At 39.8% G+C, this 22,833-nt stretch overlaps 2 protein-coding genes across 2 annotated transcripts in view; one reads left to right on the top strand and one right to left on the bottom strand.

Annotated features, from left to right (window-relative positions):
* The window catches only part of LOC139449574 (protocadherin-11 X-linked-like), a 68,456-nt gene extending 52,441 nt beyond the window's left edge, over positions 1 to 16,015 (bottom strand). The window contains exon 1 of the mRNA XM_071231029.1: positions 15,991 to 16,015. The gene's annotated coding sequence lies outside the window, so the exon portion shown is untranslated. The remainder of the gene's footprint in view (positions 1 to 15,990) is intronic.
* On the top strand, positions 14,879 to 22,489 carry LOC139450988 (uncharacterized). Its single transcript, XM_071232808.1, has 3 exons — positions 14,879 to 14,987; positions 20,623 to 20,738; positions 21,914 to 22,489. Exons 1-3 carry the CDS (start codon positions 14,879 to 14,881, stop codon positions 22,487 to 22,489), a joined length of 801 nt encoding a protein of 266 aa, XP_071088909.1.
* Positions 22,490 to 22,833: the final 344 nt, after the last annotated feature.

Below are 22,833 nucleotides of genomic sequence, written 5' to 3'. Positions count from 1 at the left end.
TAGTTGTTGACACAGGTAGCCATAAATAACATATGACATACACCTGCATCTCATCAAGGGAAATGGACATTCTGCTAAGTGACATTGACAAGAATACATTGCCCCTTCAGTGTAATTACCAAGGGGAAATCTACATGTGGCCAGACAGGTCCTGGGGTCAGTCTACAGGGGCAATACAGTTTAACAGCAGTACCTAAGAAATGGTCCATGGTATGGTTACTGGGGAGGAACAGCAGTAGCAACCACGGTCAATAACATCACTACTCCAATTAAAAGTTAGAAACTCCTACTAGTGACAGAACAATAGGAGTCCTATTCGTGTCCACATCACATGGACTCCAAGGACCCAATCTATGGTATAGTGTTTGGCCAAACTTTGAAATGTGCACAAACAGATTCCATTGGACATAAGAGGCAACACAGAGATGAAACATTATATGAATGAGATACAGAGAATTAGTGATGACACGATCCTAACTGATAACTTTTTCCTTTGACGATGTAGATCATACTCTTCATCTTTAGTGTAGGTGATGTTGAAGCCATGTTTACAGCTGGACATACTTTAATGGAGAGATGGGACTCTTGAAGCAATACAGATGCTTCATTCGCTATGTATATATTATTTAGTTGTTACTTTCTTTACATTTGATTCAGTGAACATCTTAGCATTGATAAAAACACTTTAGCACCACATGATGTTCTTTGTTTGTTGTTTAACGCCACACTCAGCAATATTCCAGCTATATGACTGTGGTCTGTAAATGAATGAGTCTGGACCAGACAATCCAGTGATTGACATCATGAACATTGATCTATGCAATTGGGATACTATGACATGCACCACCCGATCTCGTAAGTGGCCTGTTACCATTGTGATGTTGTATGATAGGGTTGTCGGTATGTATGAAATGTACACTCCATCTACATCCTCCTACCTGTATGTTGGGCCAGCCTCCTGCTACAACAGGCTACAGATGCGGAGTATCTGACACTGACAACCTCTCAGTTCACAACATATTCTCCATTTGTCCTGGACAGATTTAAAAAACTAGTCGACCTTATGTGACCAAGGTCTCCCACACAAAACCTATTGAAAAGTCCCCGACCCCACAAACATTTCCTCAAATGTGCTAAATTAACCAGTCTCAATAGTTAAATGGATGACATTAACCAATTTTGCTACATCTCACGTTTTATGATAAAAACCTGCTATCAATTTAACCATCCAAGCATGAGCTGCTATAAACGCACTCATTGAGGCGGCCCTACCTTTCCACACGTCATGCATTAGGCTTTTCATCACACTGAGTGCTTTCATCTTTCAAACATCTACCGGAACTGTTTCAGTCAAAAACAGACTTTAGCATAACACTGACAATATTAAAAGCATAGAGGTATAATTAATGGCATCAAAAAGAGTATGGTAAAGAACTTTTGACTATGAAGTTAAGATATATATTTTAAGGTGTGCTGGATATCATAAATGATTTGCAAGTGATGAAGGGATATTCCTTTTCTCCACATCCTTGTTTGTGGACAGCGGGATATCAACCCAGAATCAAGGATGCTGCAAGGACCTCCTCTAACTGCTTACTCAGTGTGTCACACAAAAACCAGGACAGGATACTTCACTGATATGCCTCAGGGAACAGGAATTGGGGAGCGTGGAGGAGAGGGGGGGATATTTGTGTTTTACAAGGTATTTTTCAGCAGGTCATGTTTATTACCTCTTATCACTTCTCTGTTGTGTAATCTTTTTCTTTAAGAATGAAATAGAGGATTATTTAGTCCACAATCTCAAACGTCTGATACACTTTAGATAACATATTTTTCTAGAAAATCAGCTGTGTGAACAAAGGACCATTGTTAATGCAGGGTCACATTCTTTATGCAGATCTAAGACACATTTTTCATATAATGGTGAAAGAGATTGTTAGAGAAATTGACAATATTCACATAAAGACGTTATTAGGCCAAATCAATTTCACTTGTTTCAGAGATTGTCATGAAACAAAATTCAATATGAAATAAACATGATATGTTAATAGTTGTCTCTTAAAAGCTAAAAAGCTCCACAGAAGTGCTGCAGTGGGGTGAATCAAACAGTAACTGTAGATATTTTGTCCCAAATTGGTACGGCCTTAAACATAATATATATAAATCTTACTGTATTTAAATATACCCTATTCATTCATCAAGATCATTGGAAATGTAAATGAGAAAACTACTGAAAGTGCGCATCTTGCACATATCCTAAAGCCCAGGATCAATAGCAGTACCAGACATTCACCAGGTTCTTCAAGAATCCCATCCACCAAAGTGTGGTCTGCTTCCAACAGAAGGTCTTTTACACAGTGAGATTCATCAAACAATGAATGGTTCAATGTCCATGATGAATTAAAATCTACCACTTGACTTCCCAAGGGACCTAATGTAGTCTATTAATGACAGTTGTGTTTTAATTGATACAGACAATTCTATATTGATCTCTGACCAGAATTAGCACAACACACCCAGGGATTGCTCAAGTGGCCATTATGTTTTCCCCAACTTGTTACACATTAGGCCATTCAACTGGTCAGCATGGTGATTGACAAGTGTCATTAATGTCAGTTTCACATAAAGGTTAGGGCAGAGAAACCAACTGACCTAACTAGAAATCCTTTCTAAAACAAAGAATGAATTATCTCCCCTAACAGCGAAGACAATGTATGAGACAATTGCCTCGTCCATGTCGACTAGTACATTTACGTCGTCGCATGCTACATTCGAACCATTCCGCTAAACTGATCAATAACTCACTGGCACTGAACGAAATATACGTCTACCAGGTAAAATCTATACCGACCTAAACCATTCAACCAATACAGGAAAACATAATCAGCTATTTATTTGCACAAGCTTGTAGAGATTCATAACGGATTGAAATTAACAATGGTCAATAGCGCTCTATACAAGCTCTATCCCAGAAGATGGGGAGATGCTGCAGGCTATAGGCATCACTGCTGTGGGTATTTCGGCCAGGCAATCACTTCATTGTTGTTGGGGATAAGTTAAAGTCATGGGTGACCAGGTCCTTGAGATTACTCTAACGAAAAGATTACAGGCCAGTGTAAAGATGTCCCATACTGGTCCTGGTATCGGGGTCGTGATCTATGTATCATTCTTGTGATGAAGTGTGTAGCAGGATGTAGAGACAAGGACCTCATTACCTGGGGCTGATGTCTGAAGTCTGACCGAGGGCGGGCAGGTAGATGCTATCACTCCACAGACAACCACCGCCACATCTGCTACACTACGCTACAATATACCACAGCATCACATAATTACTTGATAGCTATTTTGATATCATCAACATGTGAGTTTAATGCAAAAGATTTTCACCGGTATATCAACTATTCACAGGTATATCATTCATCCCCATACAAGATGTTTATCAGATGTGGAAGTCCCTTATCAATCTGGGGATTTGGATGTGGGTAGCATGGACTTGGAAGAAGATTATTGAGAAAGTATTGGTTTAGGTCTGATTATCAGCTTTGGTTGAAAAATGTGTGGCATTATAAATGTACCCAGAGCAACATCTGCTGATCACTGTATCACATGGCTGTCGTCACACTGGCTTTGGAGAAAGTATTTTCCAGTTGCTTTTCTAATCATACATACTATGTAACATACTATATCATTATCTGACATGATTGTGTTGTGTGATCCTAGATATTATGAAGTTTTTTTCACATAATCTGAATTAGAAATATTTCATCTACATATCTTAAGAATTTTTCATAACTTGCAAGTATGTTTAAGATATATAACAACTTATCCCCTTTCACAAATGCACATCAGCAAATTTACAACAAAAGCATGTCACATTTCTGTGCACTCTCTACAGTTACAACTGGAAGCATCATTTAGACTGGGTCACAGTTTTATAGCTTTATCAAATGACTAAATATTCCTTTTGCAATCTTTTCCAAGGAATCTATTTTAACTGATACCCATGCTGGGAGTGGCCTTTTTCAAGGGTCAATATTTTCACAGATTGTGTTCTGTAGATCTGGTACTGATATTTTCGTTTCTGATATCAAATAAACTTCAAATAAAAACATTATTAAACAATTTGCAACTCCCATCTTGAGTCTTGAAAATATCACAGTATCAGTCCAGTCATCACAAAGCTTCTCAAGGGTTTACCACACATCCTTATATCTGTGTCCATTGCAGTTGTATAGGACACTATATTCCCTGACTTGTGTCACCTGCAGTTGTATAGGACTCTATATTCCCTGACTTGTGTCCCCTGCAGTTGTATATGACTCTATATTCCCTGACTTGTGTCCCCTGCAGTTGTATAGGACTCTATATTCCCTGACTTGTGTCCCCTGCAGTTGTATAGGACACTATATTCCCTGACTTGTGTCACCTGCAGTTGTATAGGACACTATATTCCCTGACTTGTGTCCCCTGCAGTTGTATAGGACTCTATATTCCCTGACTTGTGTCACCTGCAGTTGTATAGGACTCTATATTCCCTGACTTGTGTCCCCTGCAGTTGTATAGGACTCTATATTCCCTGACTTGTGTTCCCTGCAGTTGTATAGGACTCTATATTCCCTGACTTGTGTCCCCTGCAGTTGTATAGGACTCTATATACCCTGACTTGTGTCACCTGCAGTTGTATAGGACACTATATTCCCTGACTTGTGTCACCTGCAGTTGTATAGGACTCTATATTCCCTGACTTGTGTCACCTGCAGTTGTATAGGACACTATCTTCTCCGACCAAAGCATCAACTTATAATACCTTCAAACCCATACCTGCTGGCTTGGTCACATCCAACTTGGACAGTTTAACTGATCAGGCATATAAAATTACAAAATTACATTTCCACGAAAACAAATTATTCCAATGACTGAGTACAACAATCCCCAACCTCCTCCAACTCCTCCAGTCACGTGTGTGTGTGTGCATTTATTCCAGCATCTTGATCACTTCCAGATTACAATCAGTGCATATCCACCGTAGACTAACAAAAAACAAGATGAAAGCCCTCTGACACCACAGATCTGAGCCTGATAATTTACACTCACATAAATCTCTGCAATTAGAATGCAATAATCCTTCATGATAGCTGTGGGTTTCTGAAACCCCCAATTTGAAGATCATAAATTTAAATGGGTCAGTTCTATTTACTCTGATGGACCATGGCAACCATATTTGTTTAAAAGAGGCAAAAAGTTTGATTTCTAGAAAAGAAAATCAATGAAGAATTGTTTGGATCTTGATTGAGTTTTTGTCAATCCAACGTACTGAGTGACCTAACACTCGGTGCATGTTGTCTTAATGATGAGACATATTACATGTGCCAAGATAGCATTTGTAGGTGAGGTGAGGTGAAATGGGGTTTAACGTTGCGTTTAAGATTATTGCACATGTGTGTGTGTGTGTGTGTGTGTGTGTGTGTGTGTGTGTGTGTGTGTGTGTGTGTGTGTGTTCTTGTACTAGTTGGGACTAATGCCAATACCACCATACCACAGTTTAACATGAATACCCCACTTAGACACAGTATACCAACTCCGACTTGACCAGTCCTTGTTTTGGCCCCTTAATCTGAGCGCCAGGCAGGGTAACAACAAATACAATATTTTAACGGCTTTTGATATGACATGGCCAGGGATTGAACTCAAGACCTTTCACTCTCCGGGCAGATGCTCTACCACTAGACTATGGAGGCAGTCTAGATAATATTTGTAGAAGAGAGGAGGCATTTATATAGACTAAGCCTTGGAATAAAATACTATTTATACCAAACAAACATCCCCAAAATATGTCAGAACCAAATTATTGACTGTCATGCTACATGCATAAAGTTTTAAAAGACGACAAATCCCACAATACATCCCCCATGAGAAGAATCAGTCTTGACTCCAAATTCTGTTCACTTAGATTGCTCCGATTACAATCTCCACACCTGTGATCCGTAACATCAGCACACAGAAGTGGAACCTGGCATGACATAAGTATTACTGTGTTGTTCTCAGATCCTGTGAACACACTCCTCTTATTTGCTCTTTAAACATTGCATATTCTGTATGACAAAATGTTTTTTTCCTATTAATGGTATATCGATTAAACATATTTTTATTTTATCACATACATGAAGAATAAAATGGGGATTAGTGAGCAAATAACAACGCTTATATCAATACTGCTCCTGACGATTATATATACACGTTGGCAGTTTTAATACATAAACAAAAAATACAAATATCCTGTAACAATATAATAGAAAGGTATAATTAATGTACAGCTCACGTACCACTATAACAGGCATAGTTAAAGATTACTTCCTTAACACTTTCGCAGCTGACGTACACACTGTTATAGAACACTGTATACATGGCGAACTGTGTTCAAAATCTTTCCATGGTAGTAGGAGGCACAGGTGGCCCAGTCGTCTAAAGCGTCGCTATTCGCTGTGCCGAGTTGCGTTCCTTGGGCACGCCAGAAACCTATGATTGTGGGTTCGATTCCCGGTTCGCCCCGATTATGTTTCTAGGTTTCTCAGCACCATACCCGGACTCATGGGTTTCACCGAAGTGGTAAACGCCTGACACCTGCATCACTTTGGGCTTTCCTCCCACATTAATGCTGACGCGCCGTGATATAACTGGAATACTGCTAAAGGTGGCGTTAAACCCAACCCAAATCACTCCCTCCCTCCATGGTAGTAAACGTATATATCATGCCTAATACATGCATAATGTTTACAGTTGAACATACACATGCTCTGTGTAGCATCTTCTGTATGGTGACCACATGAATAGTCTGATCTATCTTGTATATGTAAATGGTATATTTTCCATGCAACAATAAGCTACATGTTTGACCTTGGACCACTCCATAACCCTATCTTACAAGTTCATCAACAGAGCCATTAAGACACCAGCACATAATAACATAATAATTCTCACCAGAAAAGCAACATTAAGATGCTATCCTGCTCGTGATCTACAACCCCCAGCATACACTGTTGATAGGTCTTCAGTCTATCTTTATTACCTACTAACAGCAAGTAAGTTGCTTCAATTGCCCCAGCATTGTCCCAAATAGGTCAAAATCCCTCTTAGCTGCTGCCTCGTACACCCAGGTAAAGTGGCGTTAGTCTTATCAGCATGGGCCGTGGTACACACCATTGCCCTGCAGTCCCCCTGAGGAGTGGCTGACGCTCCCCCTGGCTGTCCACACTCCATGCTTATCTGGAGTGGGCTGAAACACGGCTTTGTGACAACCCTCCTGGCTGATTATCTGGTGACAACTTGAACCTACACCCAGTGCAGCCAGATGTAGACCAGCTGCCAGCCACTCCATGGCCCACCTTGTCGTGGGCAACACAAGTGTCATGTGTCTGTAACACAGTGTCATGGTAACTTGGTACACTGACATGCGGGCTAGACATGATGATGTAAGTAGGCATGTCACATCACATAGATCTCTCCCTCCCTGCAAGCAATCAGCCATGAATGTTAAGAAGGATTTCATTATTATATTTATATCAATTAATGATATAAAAGAACTTGATAAATAATTATTCTTTATTAGGACAGACCAATCTAATCACTTCTTCCATGTGGTTTTATCCCCAAACTCCCTGAAGCTAGGAGGGGGTTGGGGTGTGGCAATCCCATTTTTGCATTTAAAAAATCAATGACAATATTTATTACTGTATTTTCTTGTGTGTCATAAAAACACAAAAATATTTTTGGCATTCAATTTTCTTTTTGTTAAAAAAAGCTACCCTCACCCAACATCTCTTCAAATTACCACACACTTCTCACATACATAATGACAGATACCAGGTTCTGCATGATCAGTTTTCAGATATTTCAAACATTTTCAGAATATAGTATTGGCAAATCTAAAATGAAATAACAAGACCGAAAAAAACCCCAAAGATTCCAATATCAAAAATTCTGCTGCAGGAAATACACCTGAATTCATCTAAAATGGAAGGAAAAGACTGCAAATCAATAGCCACTGAACATTAAACAGGATTAGAAAAGGAAATCTTGTAAAGGAGACAGGGTTACAATATAAGATACAGACATCCTTCAGCTGCCATTCTGCAGCAGGACCACAGGAAGACCAGAAAGCTTGGATACTTACCTATATCAGGCATACAAGAAAAGCCCGGAATATTAGATCCCCCAAATCCATGTTGAGATATGAATTTTCATGTAAAATTTCACAAATATCTCCACCAGTGATACTACACAGGAACAAGGTCATGAACACAAAGAAGCATCTCTCATATGTTGCCTGGTCTGCATCTGTGAGTCTCGTCCACCAGTCAGAGTAACAGACTTGACTTCTGTGTTAGCACACCTCATAACACAAGGCATATCTTACAGGGATGCTCTGGGACTGTTGACAAACAGCTGCGACTGGCCTACGAAAATATACTGTCTATTCCGAGTTAATCTGTTGACAAACATGTGTCCATAAAAGCATAGCCTACGAGTCAAAATAGCAGCGAAGACAAACATCACAAGCCGCCATAAATCTGTGTAAACGCTGGGACCTCAAACACATGCCACGATCATGTCAAAATTATCATAATTCTCGGGATGATTTGAAACAAGAAGTTGCGTTCTTGACGGCTTTGTATTTGCATGTGTTTTTAATATGTGAGGACAAACAGAAAATACAAAGAATATTTGTTGAAGCTGGCCATAATCTTGACAAACAATGGCAACAATTGGCTATTATATGTAGTGGAAAGTCTTCATTGTTTCACGGTCTTTCATGACATAATTACTACAGATAAGCAGAAATAAAGAGTGAAATGTGATGCATTGTATATATTGATTAACGTCCTACTTGCTCTGGGGATGAAACTGAGGAGTGATGTGGTTGCTAGGTACATACCTCCAGACATGTTATTACAGCATAGCTGCATATTAAACATACGATATATGACCTAACAATTATCAATATATTATTTAATACCATCATTCCTAGTTTACTTACAACAATGTGCTGTAAACCACCCATACAGATATACAGGACAATGATGAAATAGATAAATATTTGTCTTTGTTGTTACTTTTGTCAGTGATGCTTGTATAAATGATTACTGTATACATCTGGCAGGATGTAGGATGTGTTATGGATACCTATTGATTGTCACAGATATGACAATATCGAAAAGGAAATTGTATATTTTGTCATAATGATAGATTATTCTGTGGTAAATTATTACTATCATATTTTTCTTACTGAGTGAATTGTTATGTTATAGATTACCATGATTTTCATAGCTAAACAACATTATATTTTTAGTGCTATTGACATGGTGAATTATTAAACCAAACATCAGTCTGCATATTACCCTCTCACTCATATTTATATATGATGTAAAAGAAATTTTATGCCATTCAATAAAACAGTTTCTTAGAATAAAGTCTTACTGAACAAGAAAAACATTCACTTCACATTCCCTCCCATATTTAATAATGTGAATGACAAAGGTAGGGTTCCCCTCTCTGGTACTAATTCACCTCCACTATTCACATCACCTTTAATGGCTGAGACGTCTCAGTGAGATACCCGCATAACAGGTGACACTTGGAGTGTCGGCTACAGAAATGAACTGAAATGTACAACTATAAATCACTTATACACAGCAGTTAACTCACACTACTATTGAGATCTACCACTCAGTGAGCTTAATCCTTATATTATTAGCATTGAGATTATGAAGCCAAGTGTGTTATAACTGATATACCATGGGGACAATGCTATCAGCTGATAATGTACATCAGTGGCTCCTACAGCTGGTGAAATCAACAAGACGTGACCAATTGTCCATTTCATGTTGTTTTCAGGCATGTACAGCCCTGAGCAAGGACTGTAGCATTCTCTCATCCCTATTGCAGCCATTGTTACCGTGAACGTGTAATGTTTTATCATGTTGTTCCATAACAAACTGACAATTTCCCACAGAGGAAATAAATATTGTGTATTAGCGATACAATGTTGTTGACCTGTTTGTTTCATTTAATACATGTTGCTGGGAAGTAATCAATTATCCACGGTAGATTAATTGGATTGGGTTTTTCACAACTGGACTCGAACAAATTGCACCTAATGTGAACTTGCTTTTTCCCTGGGTCAGTGAAATTCGAAACATGCCTACACAATGTTCAGTAACTGAGTGTAGAAGACTGTCTGGCAACTAAATAACAGACATGGCTTCCTGAACCCTCATTTAGATATTGCAATATTTTATTACCTGGTTTATGAATGTGGTAACCAATCCCGAAATGTAGAAAATAGCTTAAATGGTCTTCCAGGAGGATCTGTAAACTATGTTCAGTGATGTAAATAAAAGTGACAAAACCCTTTCTATATTCATAATAATTCCAACTATATCATGAGCATGCGTATATGAATCACTATCCTGCCCCACGAGTGGCCCCCACAACAAACGCATGCAAAGGCAAGTCAATTGTTCACCTGAAAAAGCACAGCTACATATGGTACATGTTAAAATAGGGAAATGCATTGGACATTTTTGTCACAAAACCCCTTCTAGTTCTATAAGGGAAATATAGTGACCATGCATTTTGTCTTGCCAATACTTCTATAACATCTATATTACAAAATTATATCTTTATTTTCATTCAAACCATTGAAAATACATCTTTAGGAAATAAAATCTGTATGTAAGCAATTTAAGAAAGACCTGAGATGTGATGTTCTGATGATGTATTGTACTCACTCACTGACAGACCGTGATGCACTGATGGATCGTAGGTTTCCATGATCGACTGGTCGGAAACCATATCATTTACAATGTTATATCTGTTCGACACGTCATTAATATAATCTTGAACTTGAACATACAGGTGACACTTTACCAAAATTCTTGCTTAGTAAGATTTAAACTTGTATTTAAGAAATAAACAGGACAGAGGAGTTTATCATACACTAAAACACTGCAGGGAGAATTAACAATGAAAATCATATCATATATTTGGATGCGATTGTTCGGCCATCACGTTTAAATGTGTTGAACAGCTACATCTACGGGGACAATCACTAGACACTGTCCTCTGAAAAATAATGATGGCATCAAGTTGCGAGTCCATGTTGGAATCTCCAGAAATGACATCATGATAGAACAATGTTTTATTGTGAAATAACCACACTTGGTTCTACATTGTTTTTTGCATTTAATCGCGTATACGTAGCTATCTTATATGACAGTGTTTAAAATACCCAGTCTAATTGTTGACGGATGGTGAGTTTTGGAATGTTGCATGCCCAATGTTGGCGCTATTATTGTGTTCCCTACATTCCTTAAGCATTCTAGTTTTAGTTCAATGTAAGAGGTGAATGAACTGTCAACATTTAACACATGATTCAGTCACTTCAATCTATGTTGATATCAAGTTTCTGTCCTCATACAATTCTTATGCTTATCCTTTTGTTTACTTCTATTTGTTAAAATTCTGGACTGGCAACATTTTCTCTGGTCTGGTAACTTTACTGACTGAAACTTTGGGGACTTTTCATACTGTATAAGAAGATAAACACAAGCATTTTGACCAGTTTTGAAAAAAGAAATTAGTAGCTGATTATGACTGATTGTGATGGATCGATGGGTGGTGAGGAAATTTCACTGCAAGAAATGCAAGGTCTGACTGTCAGACATGTCTGGTGTCATGAGGTTCGTGCTCTGTAGTCACCTGATGTCATGATATCCATGGAAATGTCATGTGTAATAAACATTCCACACTCTATACAGCTTTGTGGATGTGATGCAAGTACCATTTTTTAAAGTGTACAGATGTAATTGTTGATGTTGTCTTGACCTATCTTGAGTTATCAATATACAAGGCACTTCCTCTACACTCCTGCTGATTATTAAGTGCTCATTGCAATCATGCCTGCACACCTACATTATGAAATACGTGTAAGCATTCATGTACCAGTATTTCCATCACTCTCACTAGGGAAATAGACCACCTCTGTGGTCTAGTGGTGGAGCGTGCACCTGCAGAACATCAACCAAAAGATGCTAAAAGATGGTACCTGCTGATACCTTACCTAACACTCGGCATAAAGGGCTAAAACAAGGACTGGTCAGCTCAGAGTCAGTATACTGTGTCTGAGTGGAGTATTCATGTTAAACTGCGGCATGGTATCTCTGGGGGCTAGCTCTATAACATCGGTACTGGTCAGGACTAGTACAAGCAGCCATATACATGTGTATGCACATTGCTATTAAGTCCAATAATCTTGAATGTAACGTTACACCCCATGAACCTTACCTCACTGGGGAAATATAGTAATTCTGACATTCAGTTTGTAAACTCAGTTGACCATATTTACTCATGTAATATTCTTTATATTTTGTACTTAGAAACAAAAAGACTAATTATCACATCACCTTAGATCTCATTTGGCCAATCAGCAAATACAGAATCCAACATATATATATATATCCTAATGCTTCATAACTGTCCTAAATGCATGCCCCCCTTGAAGATCCGGGGTAGAATAGGTCTTCAACAACCCATGCTTGCCGTAAAAGGTGACTATGCTTGTCTTAAGAGGCAACTAATAGGATTGGATGGTCAGGCTCTCTAACTTGGTTGATGCATGTCATCGTATTACAAACGGGTGGATCGGTGCTCATGATGTCAATCATTGGATTGTCTAGTTAAGACCTGGTTATTTACAGATTGCCATCATATTGCTGAAGATTGCTGAGTGTGGCGTTAAACAAACCTTCATGCATCCAGTTGTTACTGAGGGGGTCCAGCAGAGGGTCCACATGGTGGCAGATACCAGAGTTGGTTGGAACAAGGCATAAATGGTCCATAGTTTGGGTCCAAGCTAACACAGGCCAGATATGTCTAAGAGTTGATATTCCACCAAACTGCCCAGTATTCGATAGGAAACAACCTATTTATTTGATATTTATATTTTATTTACCTCCTGCCTTCATATAGATAGCTGGAATACTGTGTGAGGCGTTAAAAAAACAAATTCTATAGTCATAAAAATACCTGCATAAAGTCCATATTAATTATTTTTTTTGTTTTTAAGTGTCACATCTCCTGTTTTGTGATTGCACGTTGAGTGTATATGATGTTTAGCATGTGAAGAATCTCTGAATTAGTGAGTGACACACTGACACTTACTAATATTCCCTTTGTACACAAACAAATATATATTACTTCTTTCAGTGGCATTTAGAAGTTGGTGTGATGAAGAAAGACAAGTTCTATGGATGAACAACTTCTTTATTACAATTATTGCGACGTTTCAGATCTACACCGAAACGTCGCACTAATTGTAATAAAGAAGTTGTTAATCCATAGAACTTGTCTTTCTTCAAATATATATTGTTGTGTACTTCTCTATTTGAAATATTAACACTGGACAGGAAATGTATTAGTTCTACAGGGAAAACACTATCATCAGCATGCAGGCAGATTTCAGCAAAGCATGAAATTGGCAAACATCAGTTGAGAGCAGTGAACATGTCATAAAGATAACACAGCAAACCTGGCCATGCACAGAAAATAAAGAAGGGGCCATGCCCACCCACAAACACAATCTCTTCCACCCTACAGAACCTACTCTCAACACCCCTCACCTCCCCAGCCCCTGCCTTTCACTCACTCACTCACTCACTCACTCACTCAGAGTAAGCATGGTACAAAGGTCTACAATGTCAGGGAGGTAAGGGACATAATTCAGCCGTGCAGGTAAGCTGTAACTGTCAGCCCAGACTCGTCATACTGAGACTGATATGATTAGTTTTACCCTCGAGTGATCACTAGAGATCAAATATAATGTACAATAAGTATATCTACCTGAGGAGACAATTAGATCTGCCCAATTTAGGAGCCAATTCTTGGTCAGCAATCCACATCCAGGTGTTCGGTGAGGTTCAAAGGCTATCGTGTCGCGGTATAGAATGGAACTGTATGGCGTCAGAAACCCCCTCTCTGTAATTCACCTTGATTACTCGTCTGGAAGATAGTACAGTGATCTAGGGTATGTTTGAGACTTGGTGAGGACAGGTCCACTTCACCACATGACCTGTGTATTGAACTCAACGTGGAAGCAATCAGGGAAAGTGTAATTAATGAAGCGTAACAAATCTATTAACTCCACAAAGCGGCATCTAATCCACTGAGCTCTATACAGAAGCTCCCACCACAACAATCCTTTGATTATGGGCCTTCTTCGTCACACTTCAAAATCAGTTTCACACTATGAGCTCAGAGGTCTAATCCATTTTTTGGCTAACAAGTCAATGAATAGAGACAAGAAGTTTCCAATCAACACTATGGAAAAGTGTTCCAACTCTAGAACAATATCAAAGTTCCCGGCAGGAGGCTGTCTTCAAGCTCTAACCCACCAATGACATAGGGCAACCAAATTTCTTTGTCACTCGCCGACTATTTAGTTGAAACATTCATAAGGAGCTGTACGAAGCCTCACCACATCACTGACTAAGACAATGCTCAGTACTGTTCTAAATCCCCGAAAATCTGATCAATTCGCCAAAAATTCAGTTGTCAATAATCAACGAATAAACAACAAGGGAAAAGCAAAGGTATTACCCCCCTTTATTGTAGACACAGCAAACGTTCGCGTACAATGGTCAACTATTGACAGACATGTTGCGAACTGTCCAAACTTGGTTTCAGAGGCAGAAATTCACTTAATTCTCTATTGTGGTGAAAAGCCTTTGTGAGAGCCGCTGTCTTGATGGGCTGTCATACTGCAAACATGGCTTGTGGCGAGCGGGGCTCTACTAGAAAAACTTCACTATTGTACTTACTCATGATGAACTCTCATCACTTTGACAAGCGTCTGTCGCTGAAACCAAAACAGCCTCAAGCCATCAGGCCTCAGACTGGCAAAAACCACAATTCAAAAATTACTAAATTATCAGGTAAATGAAGAAGGGAGGTAAAATAAACTGACACCTGGACAAAAGGATCAAATTGGAGTGTCTGAAACATTAACAACAGTGACAAACAGTCATTGAGGTTGAAAAACGGTGTTGTGATATATACATAAAGGCAAGCACACGATGGCTGTCCATTTGGGCTGAGAGTCGAGGTCATTGAAAGTTAAACAGACTGGACTTCACAAGGGCTTTTTTGATGATGTTTCACTAGCTGCTTGTATGGTTTTGTCTATGTAAACACCTACAGAATGTCCTCGGTGCACACCTGCACAACATCCAACGTTCCTGACCAGTACAGGTGGACAGTGCTCATACAACTACTTGCTACAGTTTCAACCTACAATATTTTTATTGCACATGGACTAATGACGAATTCACCAGAAAGAAAAATAAAATCATTGATTTGTGAAAAAAACGTTTTGATTCTAATAGAACAGGTGTTAATTTCCTAGGAGAACACAATCAATTTATAATTGCAACAACAACACCAGCCAGTTTTGCCTGAGGCAATGCAATATTTGTTTAATATCTTCATGCTTATTTAATAATGAACATAACAATTACAAAATTTACTGTATAGAACATTAAAAGTTTCTTAATTCAAAAACATATGAAATGTGTACTTAACCTATGGATATTTTGTTCCCAATTATCCAAAAAAAATTAAAAAATGTTTATTTCACGATTTCATTTCAACCAAAATTTGTGACAACATTTCTTATGTGCATTCATGCATTTAAAAAAATGAGTACCACAAATTACTGAAGTAAATAAGCATCATATAGTTTGTTACTGGTAAATATCATAAAAATACTCATTGTCATATTATGTACTCCGATTCTAGGTCAGCACACTAAAGAACTGGGTTGAAAAAGGTTGGGAATAGGTCAGGTATATGAGCATATGCAACTTTTGGACCTTGGAAGTAAAAGCCCATCTACATAGGTTAACATACCGCCATGTGAGGAGATTAGTTCAGGTTTACCTGTAAATCCTGCACAGAGTCCAACCATTGTGTGTTAGTTGTTGGTCTGCTCACACTTGTCAGTTATCTCGCCCCAGTACAGCTGCTAAACCTTCAGATTATCTCATAGCTGAAAATGGGTTTGTGTCTTTGCTTTGTCAGGATCAAAGGGTTATCTGCCCTTTCTCTATTTGGTACATAGAAATAAGGAAGGAAGACGATTCTGATGTCAGCATAACCTTACAGTGGGACCGGCCGGATCTGAGATTCACTTGTTTAGGGGAAAGACATATTTCTGTATGGTCTCTCAGAAGGAGCTATAATGAGCCCAGTTGTTTTGGCATACAAATACACAGCTAATCAGGCAGGGATTTTGTATTGAGATTAGATATATTTTCAGCTACAGATACAGTCAGCATGAATATTTTTTTAAGAATAAGACGTTGCAACAATGAACAATGAACTATTTCTGGCAGGACTTTCTTTCTGTTTTCTACAGTCAGGAGCATAATTATTCTTTTCAGGAATTTTTGGGGACAAGTTATGTTTTTAACGTCCCAGCCCCATGCAGAATATGAACTTGTCAGTCCAACAATTGCAGTTTTCAATAACAGCTATACAAGCCTCTACTTATGAGCATCTTATTTATCCCTCTTCAGTGTAACATGTTAACAGAATAATATCCTCCAGTCTGATCTTTGTTACTTATTGAAAGTCGTTCCTTAACATTGGTTTGCCAATTGTTTACCATAAAAAAATCTACAAATGAACCAAATGCTACTGGCTTGAATATTTCTACATTTTTTTAAAAACATATACTTTCATCATTATCATTAAGACAGACTATGACTGTCAGGGGCACACAACAAAACATTTGTGTCCATTGGATGGTGGATTCTGGAATTGGGTGTTTAACAAATTCTCCAGTTTGTTAATGAGCTAAGTGAACCTTGTCATATGTGAATCCAAATTAAAAGGTCAATATTGAATTAACGGATTCCTATTGGTATAGAACATTCTATTTCTCCCTTCATTCATATGCCTTCTCAAACCCAACACACATCTAATCCAGTGTGGTGATCCAGTGTGATTGTCTGTGCAACAAAGACTCACACATCTAATCCAGTGTGGTGATCCAGTGTGATTGTCTGTGTAACAAAGACTCACACATCTAATCCAGTGTGGTGATCCAGTGTGATTGTCTGTGTAATAAAGACTCACACATCTAATCCAGTGTGGTGATCCAGTGTGATTGTCTGTGTAACAAAGACTCACACATCTAATCTGACATCATGTCAGGAAAGATTTATTCCTAATTTTAATGCCTACCCCAAGCTATTTGGACACTTTTGGACAAGCTCTGTGACACCGAAAGAACCTACCCCTGCAAACAGGAACATATATGACCGATATCCTGTGTCATAATTTACCAATATCAGCCACTCTTGCCGCTAGTGTACTGTACAAACAACATCTTTCATAGAGATCAAGGGAGATTATCAGTGTTTTTCATCTTATCTGGGACAGGCTCTCGCACCTCCACTTGACATCTGGCTCGATCCCTGTGAGGAGCTCACAGGCCACGTAGGAGTCGTGAGATACATGCAAGCAATTGCTTTACGATATGTTAACTCAGTAATATCACATGGTATCTCATAAACCAGTGTGGAGGTACAGGGCAAGAGCTAACCTTGTGCTTAAGGTGAAAATAAACTTGATTTGACTTGAGACCATTTTTTATGTACTTTTAATGGTTTGATGGTCTGCCATTGGGAGAGTCATAGAAGGTAGACGGCAAGTGAATTATTGGCATATTTATGGTAACACAATAGGACTTGGACAAGTTAATTACATACGACTTCATTCAACACATACTTACTGCATGTTTTTATGGCAATATTAGTTCATTGGGTAGAATATGATGCACTTAAAGTTGGAAACCTATATTAACTACAATCAACATGAGCTGACTGATATAATTCTGTCTTGTTTGTTTCATACAAAATCCTTTGAAATAAAACTAATTGTGGGCACATTTACTTGAACTTAATGTTGAAAATTATAGTTCAATTCTTTCTGTTGTCATGGTTGTGTGTTTTGTTGTTCAAGTTGAGTGGTAAAGGTCAATGATCAGCAATTATTACATTATTTTTAATATATTTCCTATTTGGTGTATGAAAACAAGTACCTAAATCTGACATACATTACCTCACAATGTAATGAAACCCCAAGCTCAACAAGGGGGCACTCCGGAACAAGCATCAGCTAAAACTATCCATTGGATGATTCTGTGAAGGCATTATACACGCAACCTGTCTACAAGATGCTGCAGGGCAAAGGAAGACAGGAACCCTACTTTAGGGAGCAGGGAAAGCAGGCACAAATTATGCAACTATGCATATTTGATCACTTTGTATAAAGTAACATAAATAGATTGTAAATCCCAAATAATGTAATATTAAGTACTGTACAATGATATCCTAGGGTGGCAGTGATCCATTCACCATTACTTCCTGAAAAAGAAAAAGATCACATCAAAATCAATGATGGCTTACTTTTCTGTGGCACTTAGTAAAACTGTGGTGAACACATCTATGTATTTTCTGTGCCAGAATAGTATGCACTATAACATATTGCGCAATATAGAAGTATTCAGTGACATATTTTTTTATCAGTACTTTATATTTCAACATTCTTTTGAGCTAGTTCTAATATTTGATGGGTGTTTTTACTGCATTTCTCTGCAAAACAGATTATTTTTGGGGTGATTTGGATCAGTATGGATATATTTTCCCTTTCATTTCATATGGTGCAAACCAATAAATCCTGACAGCCTTAAATATACTGATATCCTCAAAGATATTTTGTGTGTATATCTTGGAATTTACTCTCATAGCATTTCGATATAATAATCTAACATATTCAAAACAGAATGTATTGACGATAGGTTATCCAAGCACCAGGTCTTTCTGTTGCTGATATTTCATTTTCACAAGTCGTCCATTACAAACTCTATAAATTCTCACAAGTAAATTGACTTTGAGGTGTATAACGTGTACAAGTACCCATACAGTGTCCCAGGTGTGGTGGAGATTGACTGCGTGTGTAAGTGTTCAACTTCAAGGGATTACCCCTAAATCAAATGATCATAAAATGTAAGCATTGCTCCCCACCTGACTTCTTTATAGTGATAGGGTCAATCCTTGTCCAAACCCGGCCATGCTTATATGTGACACCTCCAGTGAAATCACTTGCCTGTGTCACCTTTGTAATGTTGTAAGCAATTCAGTGCTTAGGCCACAACAAAGTGAATGTATTTCAGTGATTTTTGTGATTTTGATTGTTTGTAAAAACATTCCATGATAATGACCAGTGCTACCATGCTTGTATAATGTCCCCTACAACCTCCCACGTTTGTATAATGTCCCTGACAACCTCCCATGTTTGTATAATGTCCCTGACAACGTCCCATGTTTGTATAATGTCCCTGACAACCTCCCATGGTTGTATAATGTCCCCGACAACCTCTCATGATTTACATGATGTCCCAGGCATACAGAACACAAAAGAGGCCCTGTCTCTCCTGATGTCAGCATGTTGAATGACTGTAACCAGACAGAGAACACAAGAGAGGACCTGTCTCCCTGATGTCAGCATGTTGAATGATTGTAACCAGACAGAGAACACAAGAGAGGACCTGTATCCCTGATGTCAGCATGTTGAATGACTGTAACCAGACAGAGAACACAAGAGAGGCCCTGTATCCCTGATGTCAGCATGTTGAATGACTGTAACCAGACAGAGAATACAAGAGAGGACCTGTCTCCCTGATGTCAGCATGTTGAATGACTGTAACCAGACAGAGAACACAAGAGAGGCCCTGTCTCCCTGATGTCAGCATGTTGAATGATTGTAACCAGACAGAGAACACAAGAGAGGCCCTGTCTCCCTGATGTCAACATGTTGAATGACTGTAACCAGACAGAGGACACAAGAGAGGCCCTGTCTCCCTGATGTCAGCATGTTGAATTACTGTAACCAGACAGAGGACACAAGAGAGGACCTGTCTCCCTGATGTCAGCATGTTGAATGATTGTAACCAGACAGAGAATACAAGGGAGGACCTGTCTCCCTGATGTCAGCATGTTGAATGACTGTAACCAGACAGAGAACACAAGAGAGGCCCTGTCTCCCTGATGTCAGCATGTTGAATGATTGTAACCAGACAGAGAACACAAGAGAGGCCCTGTCTCCCTGATGTCAACATGTTGAATGACTGTAACCAGACAGAGGACACAAGAGAGGCCCTGTCTCCCTGATGTCAGCATGTTGAATTACTGTAACCAGACAGAGGACACAAGAGAGGACCTGTCTCCCTGATGTCAGCATGTTGAATGATTGTAACCAGACAGAGAATACAAGGGAGGACCTGTCTCTCCTGATGTCAGCATGTTGAATGACTGTAACCAGACAGAGAATACAAGGGAGGACCTGTCTCCCTGATGTCAGCATGTTGAATGACTGTAGCCAGACAGAGAATACAAGGGAGGACCTGTCTCCCTGATGTCAGCATGTTGAATGACTGTAACCAGACAGAGAATACAAGGGAGGACCTGTCTCCCTGATGTCAGCATGTTGAATGACTGTAACCAGACAGAGAATACAAGGGAGGACCTGTCTCTCCTGATGTCAACATGGTGACCACACCAGGTTCTCACAACCTCTGTATTACTGACATCACAGCACAACTGGTTGTATTGACTGGTCAGGTTAATGGTAGATCCTATGTTTCCCTATCTGAACAGCCTCTGTACATTTAGATATAACTATTTACATGTGTTCCCTCACGTGAACAACCAGCCTGTCATGACACCACAACATTATTAGTTCAATGGACTTGATGGATGTTCTTAATAAAGATTGGGGTCTTGAACATTTTGTTTGACCTCAACTCCTTTTGCTGAAAACAATTGTATGTCCTGAAGCAGTGCCAGGAAGAATAGGTCTTCTACAACAAAACTCCCACAGCTCCCCCACCCCTCTCCCTTAGATATTTAATGGTTGGTATGCTATATATCTACCGTCCTGGGCGTGTGCCAAATGCTGAACAGTTGTAATACCAAAGAATGGAAAGCTTGACATTAAACATCAAAGCTGCAATTCCAAGTCTTCTACAGAGGATTAGCCAACTTGACCATAATCCTAAATCTGAAAATGAGTTCTTCATATCAATTGATAATCAAAGAATTTTCACAATTAGTTTTTTGTAAGTCCCTTTTAATGCTGACACAGCACATCCTTCCAAATCTAACCAAGTGCCGCACCTTGTGGTAAAGCCCGGAGGATATCAGACTATCTACACTTCCCCCATACTCAATCAACAGGTGCTTTTATTTCAAAGTGTTTAAGATCAACCAAATAATCTTAAGGTGTATAAAAACAAGAAGAGACGGTGTTTCAGTCACGGTGCCCTGTGGAATCCCACACAGTGTGAGCAGTGTTTGAACTGATGCCGCCTCAACAGGAACAGGGGGGATAGTCACCCCTCATCATCGCAGAGGCTCTTCAGGTGGGGGGAAATTCAGTTGAAAAAAAGCAGTTTTGTTTTTCACTGAATTCTCATTGATTTGATCATCAGAGAGAGGGTATTGGGAATTGCCATGTGTGGTGGTTTGGCAATTGTCTGTATAATATATATGTATGTAATATATATGATATTTATGTATGAATAAGCCATCATTAACATCAGAGTGATGGGCTGGGAAGGGCTACGTGTGGTGGTTTGGCAATTCTTTCAAAATGTTTTCAAGTAATTTTATGCATCTAAAATATTGAATGAATAAGCTATTAATAGCTTGAGCACTTAGAGAAAGAGTGTGTACACATGTTTCAGTTGACAGACAATTTACAGTTGTTGTTGTACAGGTTCTCTTATTAATTGGAGAGTGACACACAGGCCAATGACACACAGGGGCAGGAGACTGACACACAGGCCACTGACACTCTGGGGCAGGAGACTGACACACAGGCCACTGTCACACAGGGGCAGGAGACTGACACACAGGCCACTGACACACAGGGACAGGAGACTGACCCACAGGCCACTGACACACAGGCCACTGACACCCAGGCCGCTGACACACAGGCCGCTGACACACAGGTGCAGGAGACTGACACACAGGCCATTGACACCCAGGCCGCTGACACACAGGCCGCTGACACACAGGCCACTGACACCCAGGCCGCTGACACACAGGCCGCTGACACCCAGGCCGCTGACACACAGGGGCAGGAGACTGACACACAGGGGCAGGAGACTGACACACAGGCCACTGACACACAGGGGCAGGAGACTGACACACAGGGGCAGGAGACTGACACACAGGCCACTGACACACAAGCCACTGACACACAGGGGCAGGAGACTGACACACAGGCCACTGACACACAGGGGCAGGAGACTGACACACAGGGGCAGGAGACTGACACACAGGCCACTGACACAGGGGCAGGAGACTGACACACAGGCCACTGACACAGGGGCAGGAGACTGACACACAAGCCACTGTCACACAGGCCACTGACACAGGGGCCACTGACACCCAGGCCGCTGACACCCAGGCCGCTGACACACAGGCCACTGACACAGGGGTAGGAGACTGACACACAGGCCACTGACACACAAGCCACTGACACACAGGGGCAGGAGACTGACACACAGGCCGCTGACACACAGGGCCAGGGCCTTACACGCAGGCCGCTGACACACAGGGACAGGAGACTGACACACAGGCCACTGACACACAGGGGCAGGAGACTGACACACAGGCCACTGACACACAGGGGCAGGAGACTGACACACAG

This window comes from Haliotis cracherodii, unplaced genomic scaffold (genome assembly GCF_022045235.1).
Source record: "Haliotis cracherodii isolate W230 unplaced genomic scaffold, xgHalCrac1.p SCAF_8, whole genome shotgun sequence".
NCBI lineage: Eukaryota > Metazoa > Mollusca > Gastropoda > Lepetellida > Haliotidae > Haliotis > Haliotis cracherodii.
Note: the sequence above shows the minus strand (reverse complement) of the source record. Positions and strands in the feature narration are given on the sequence as shown.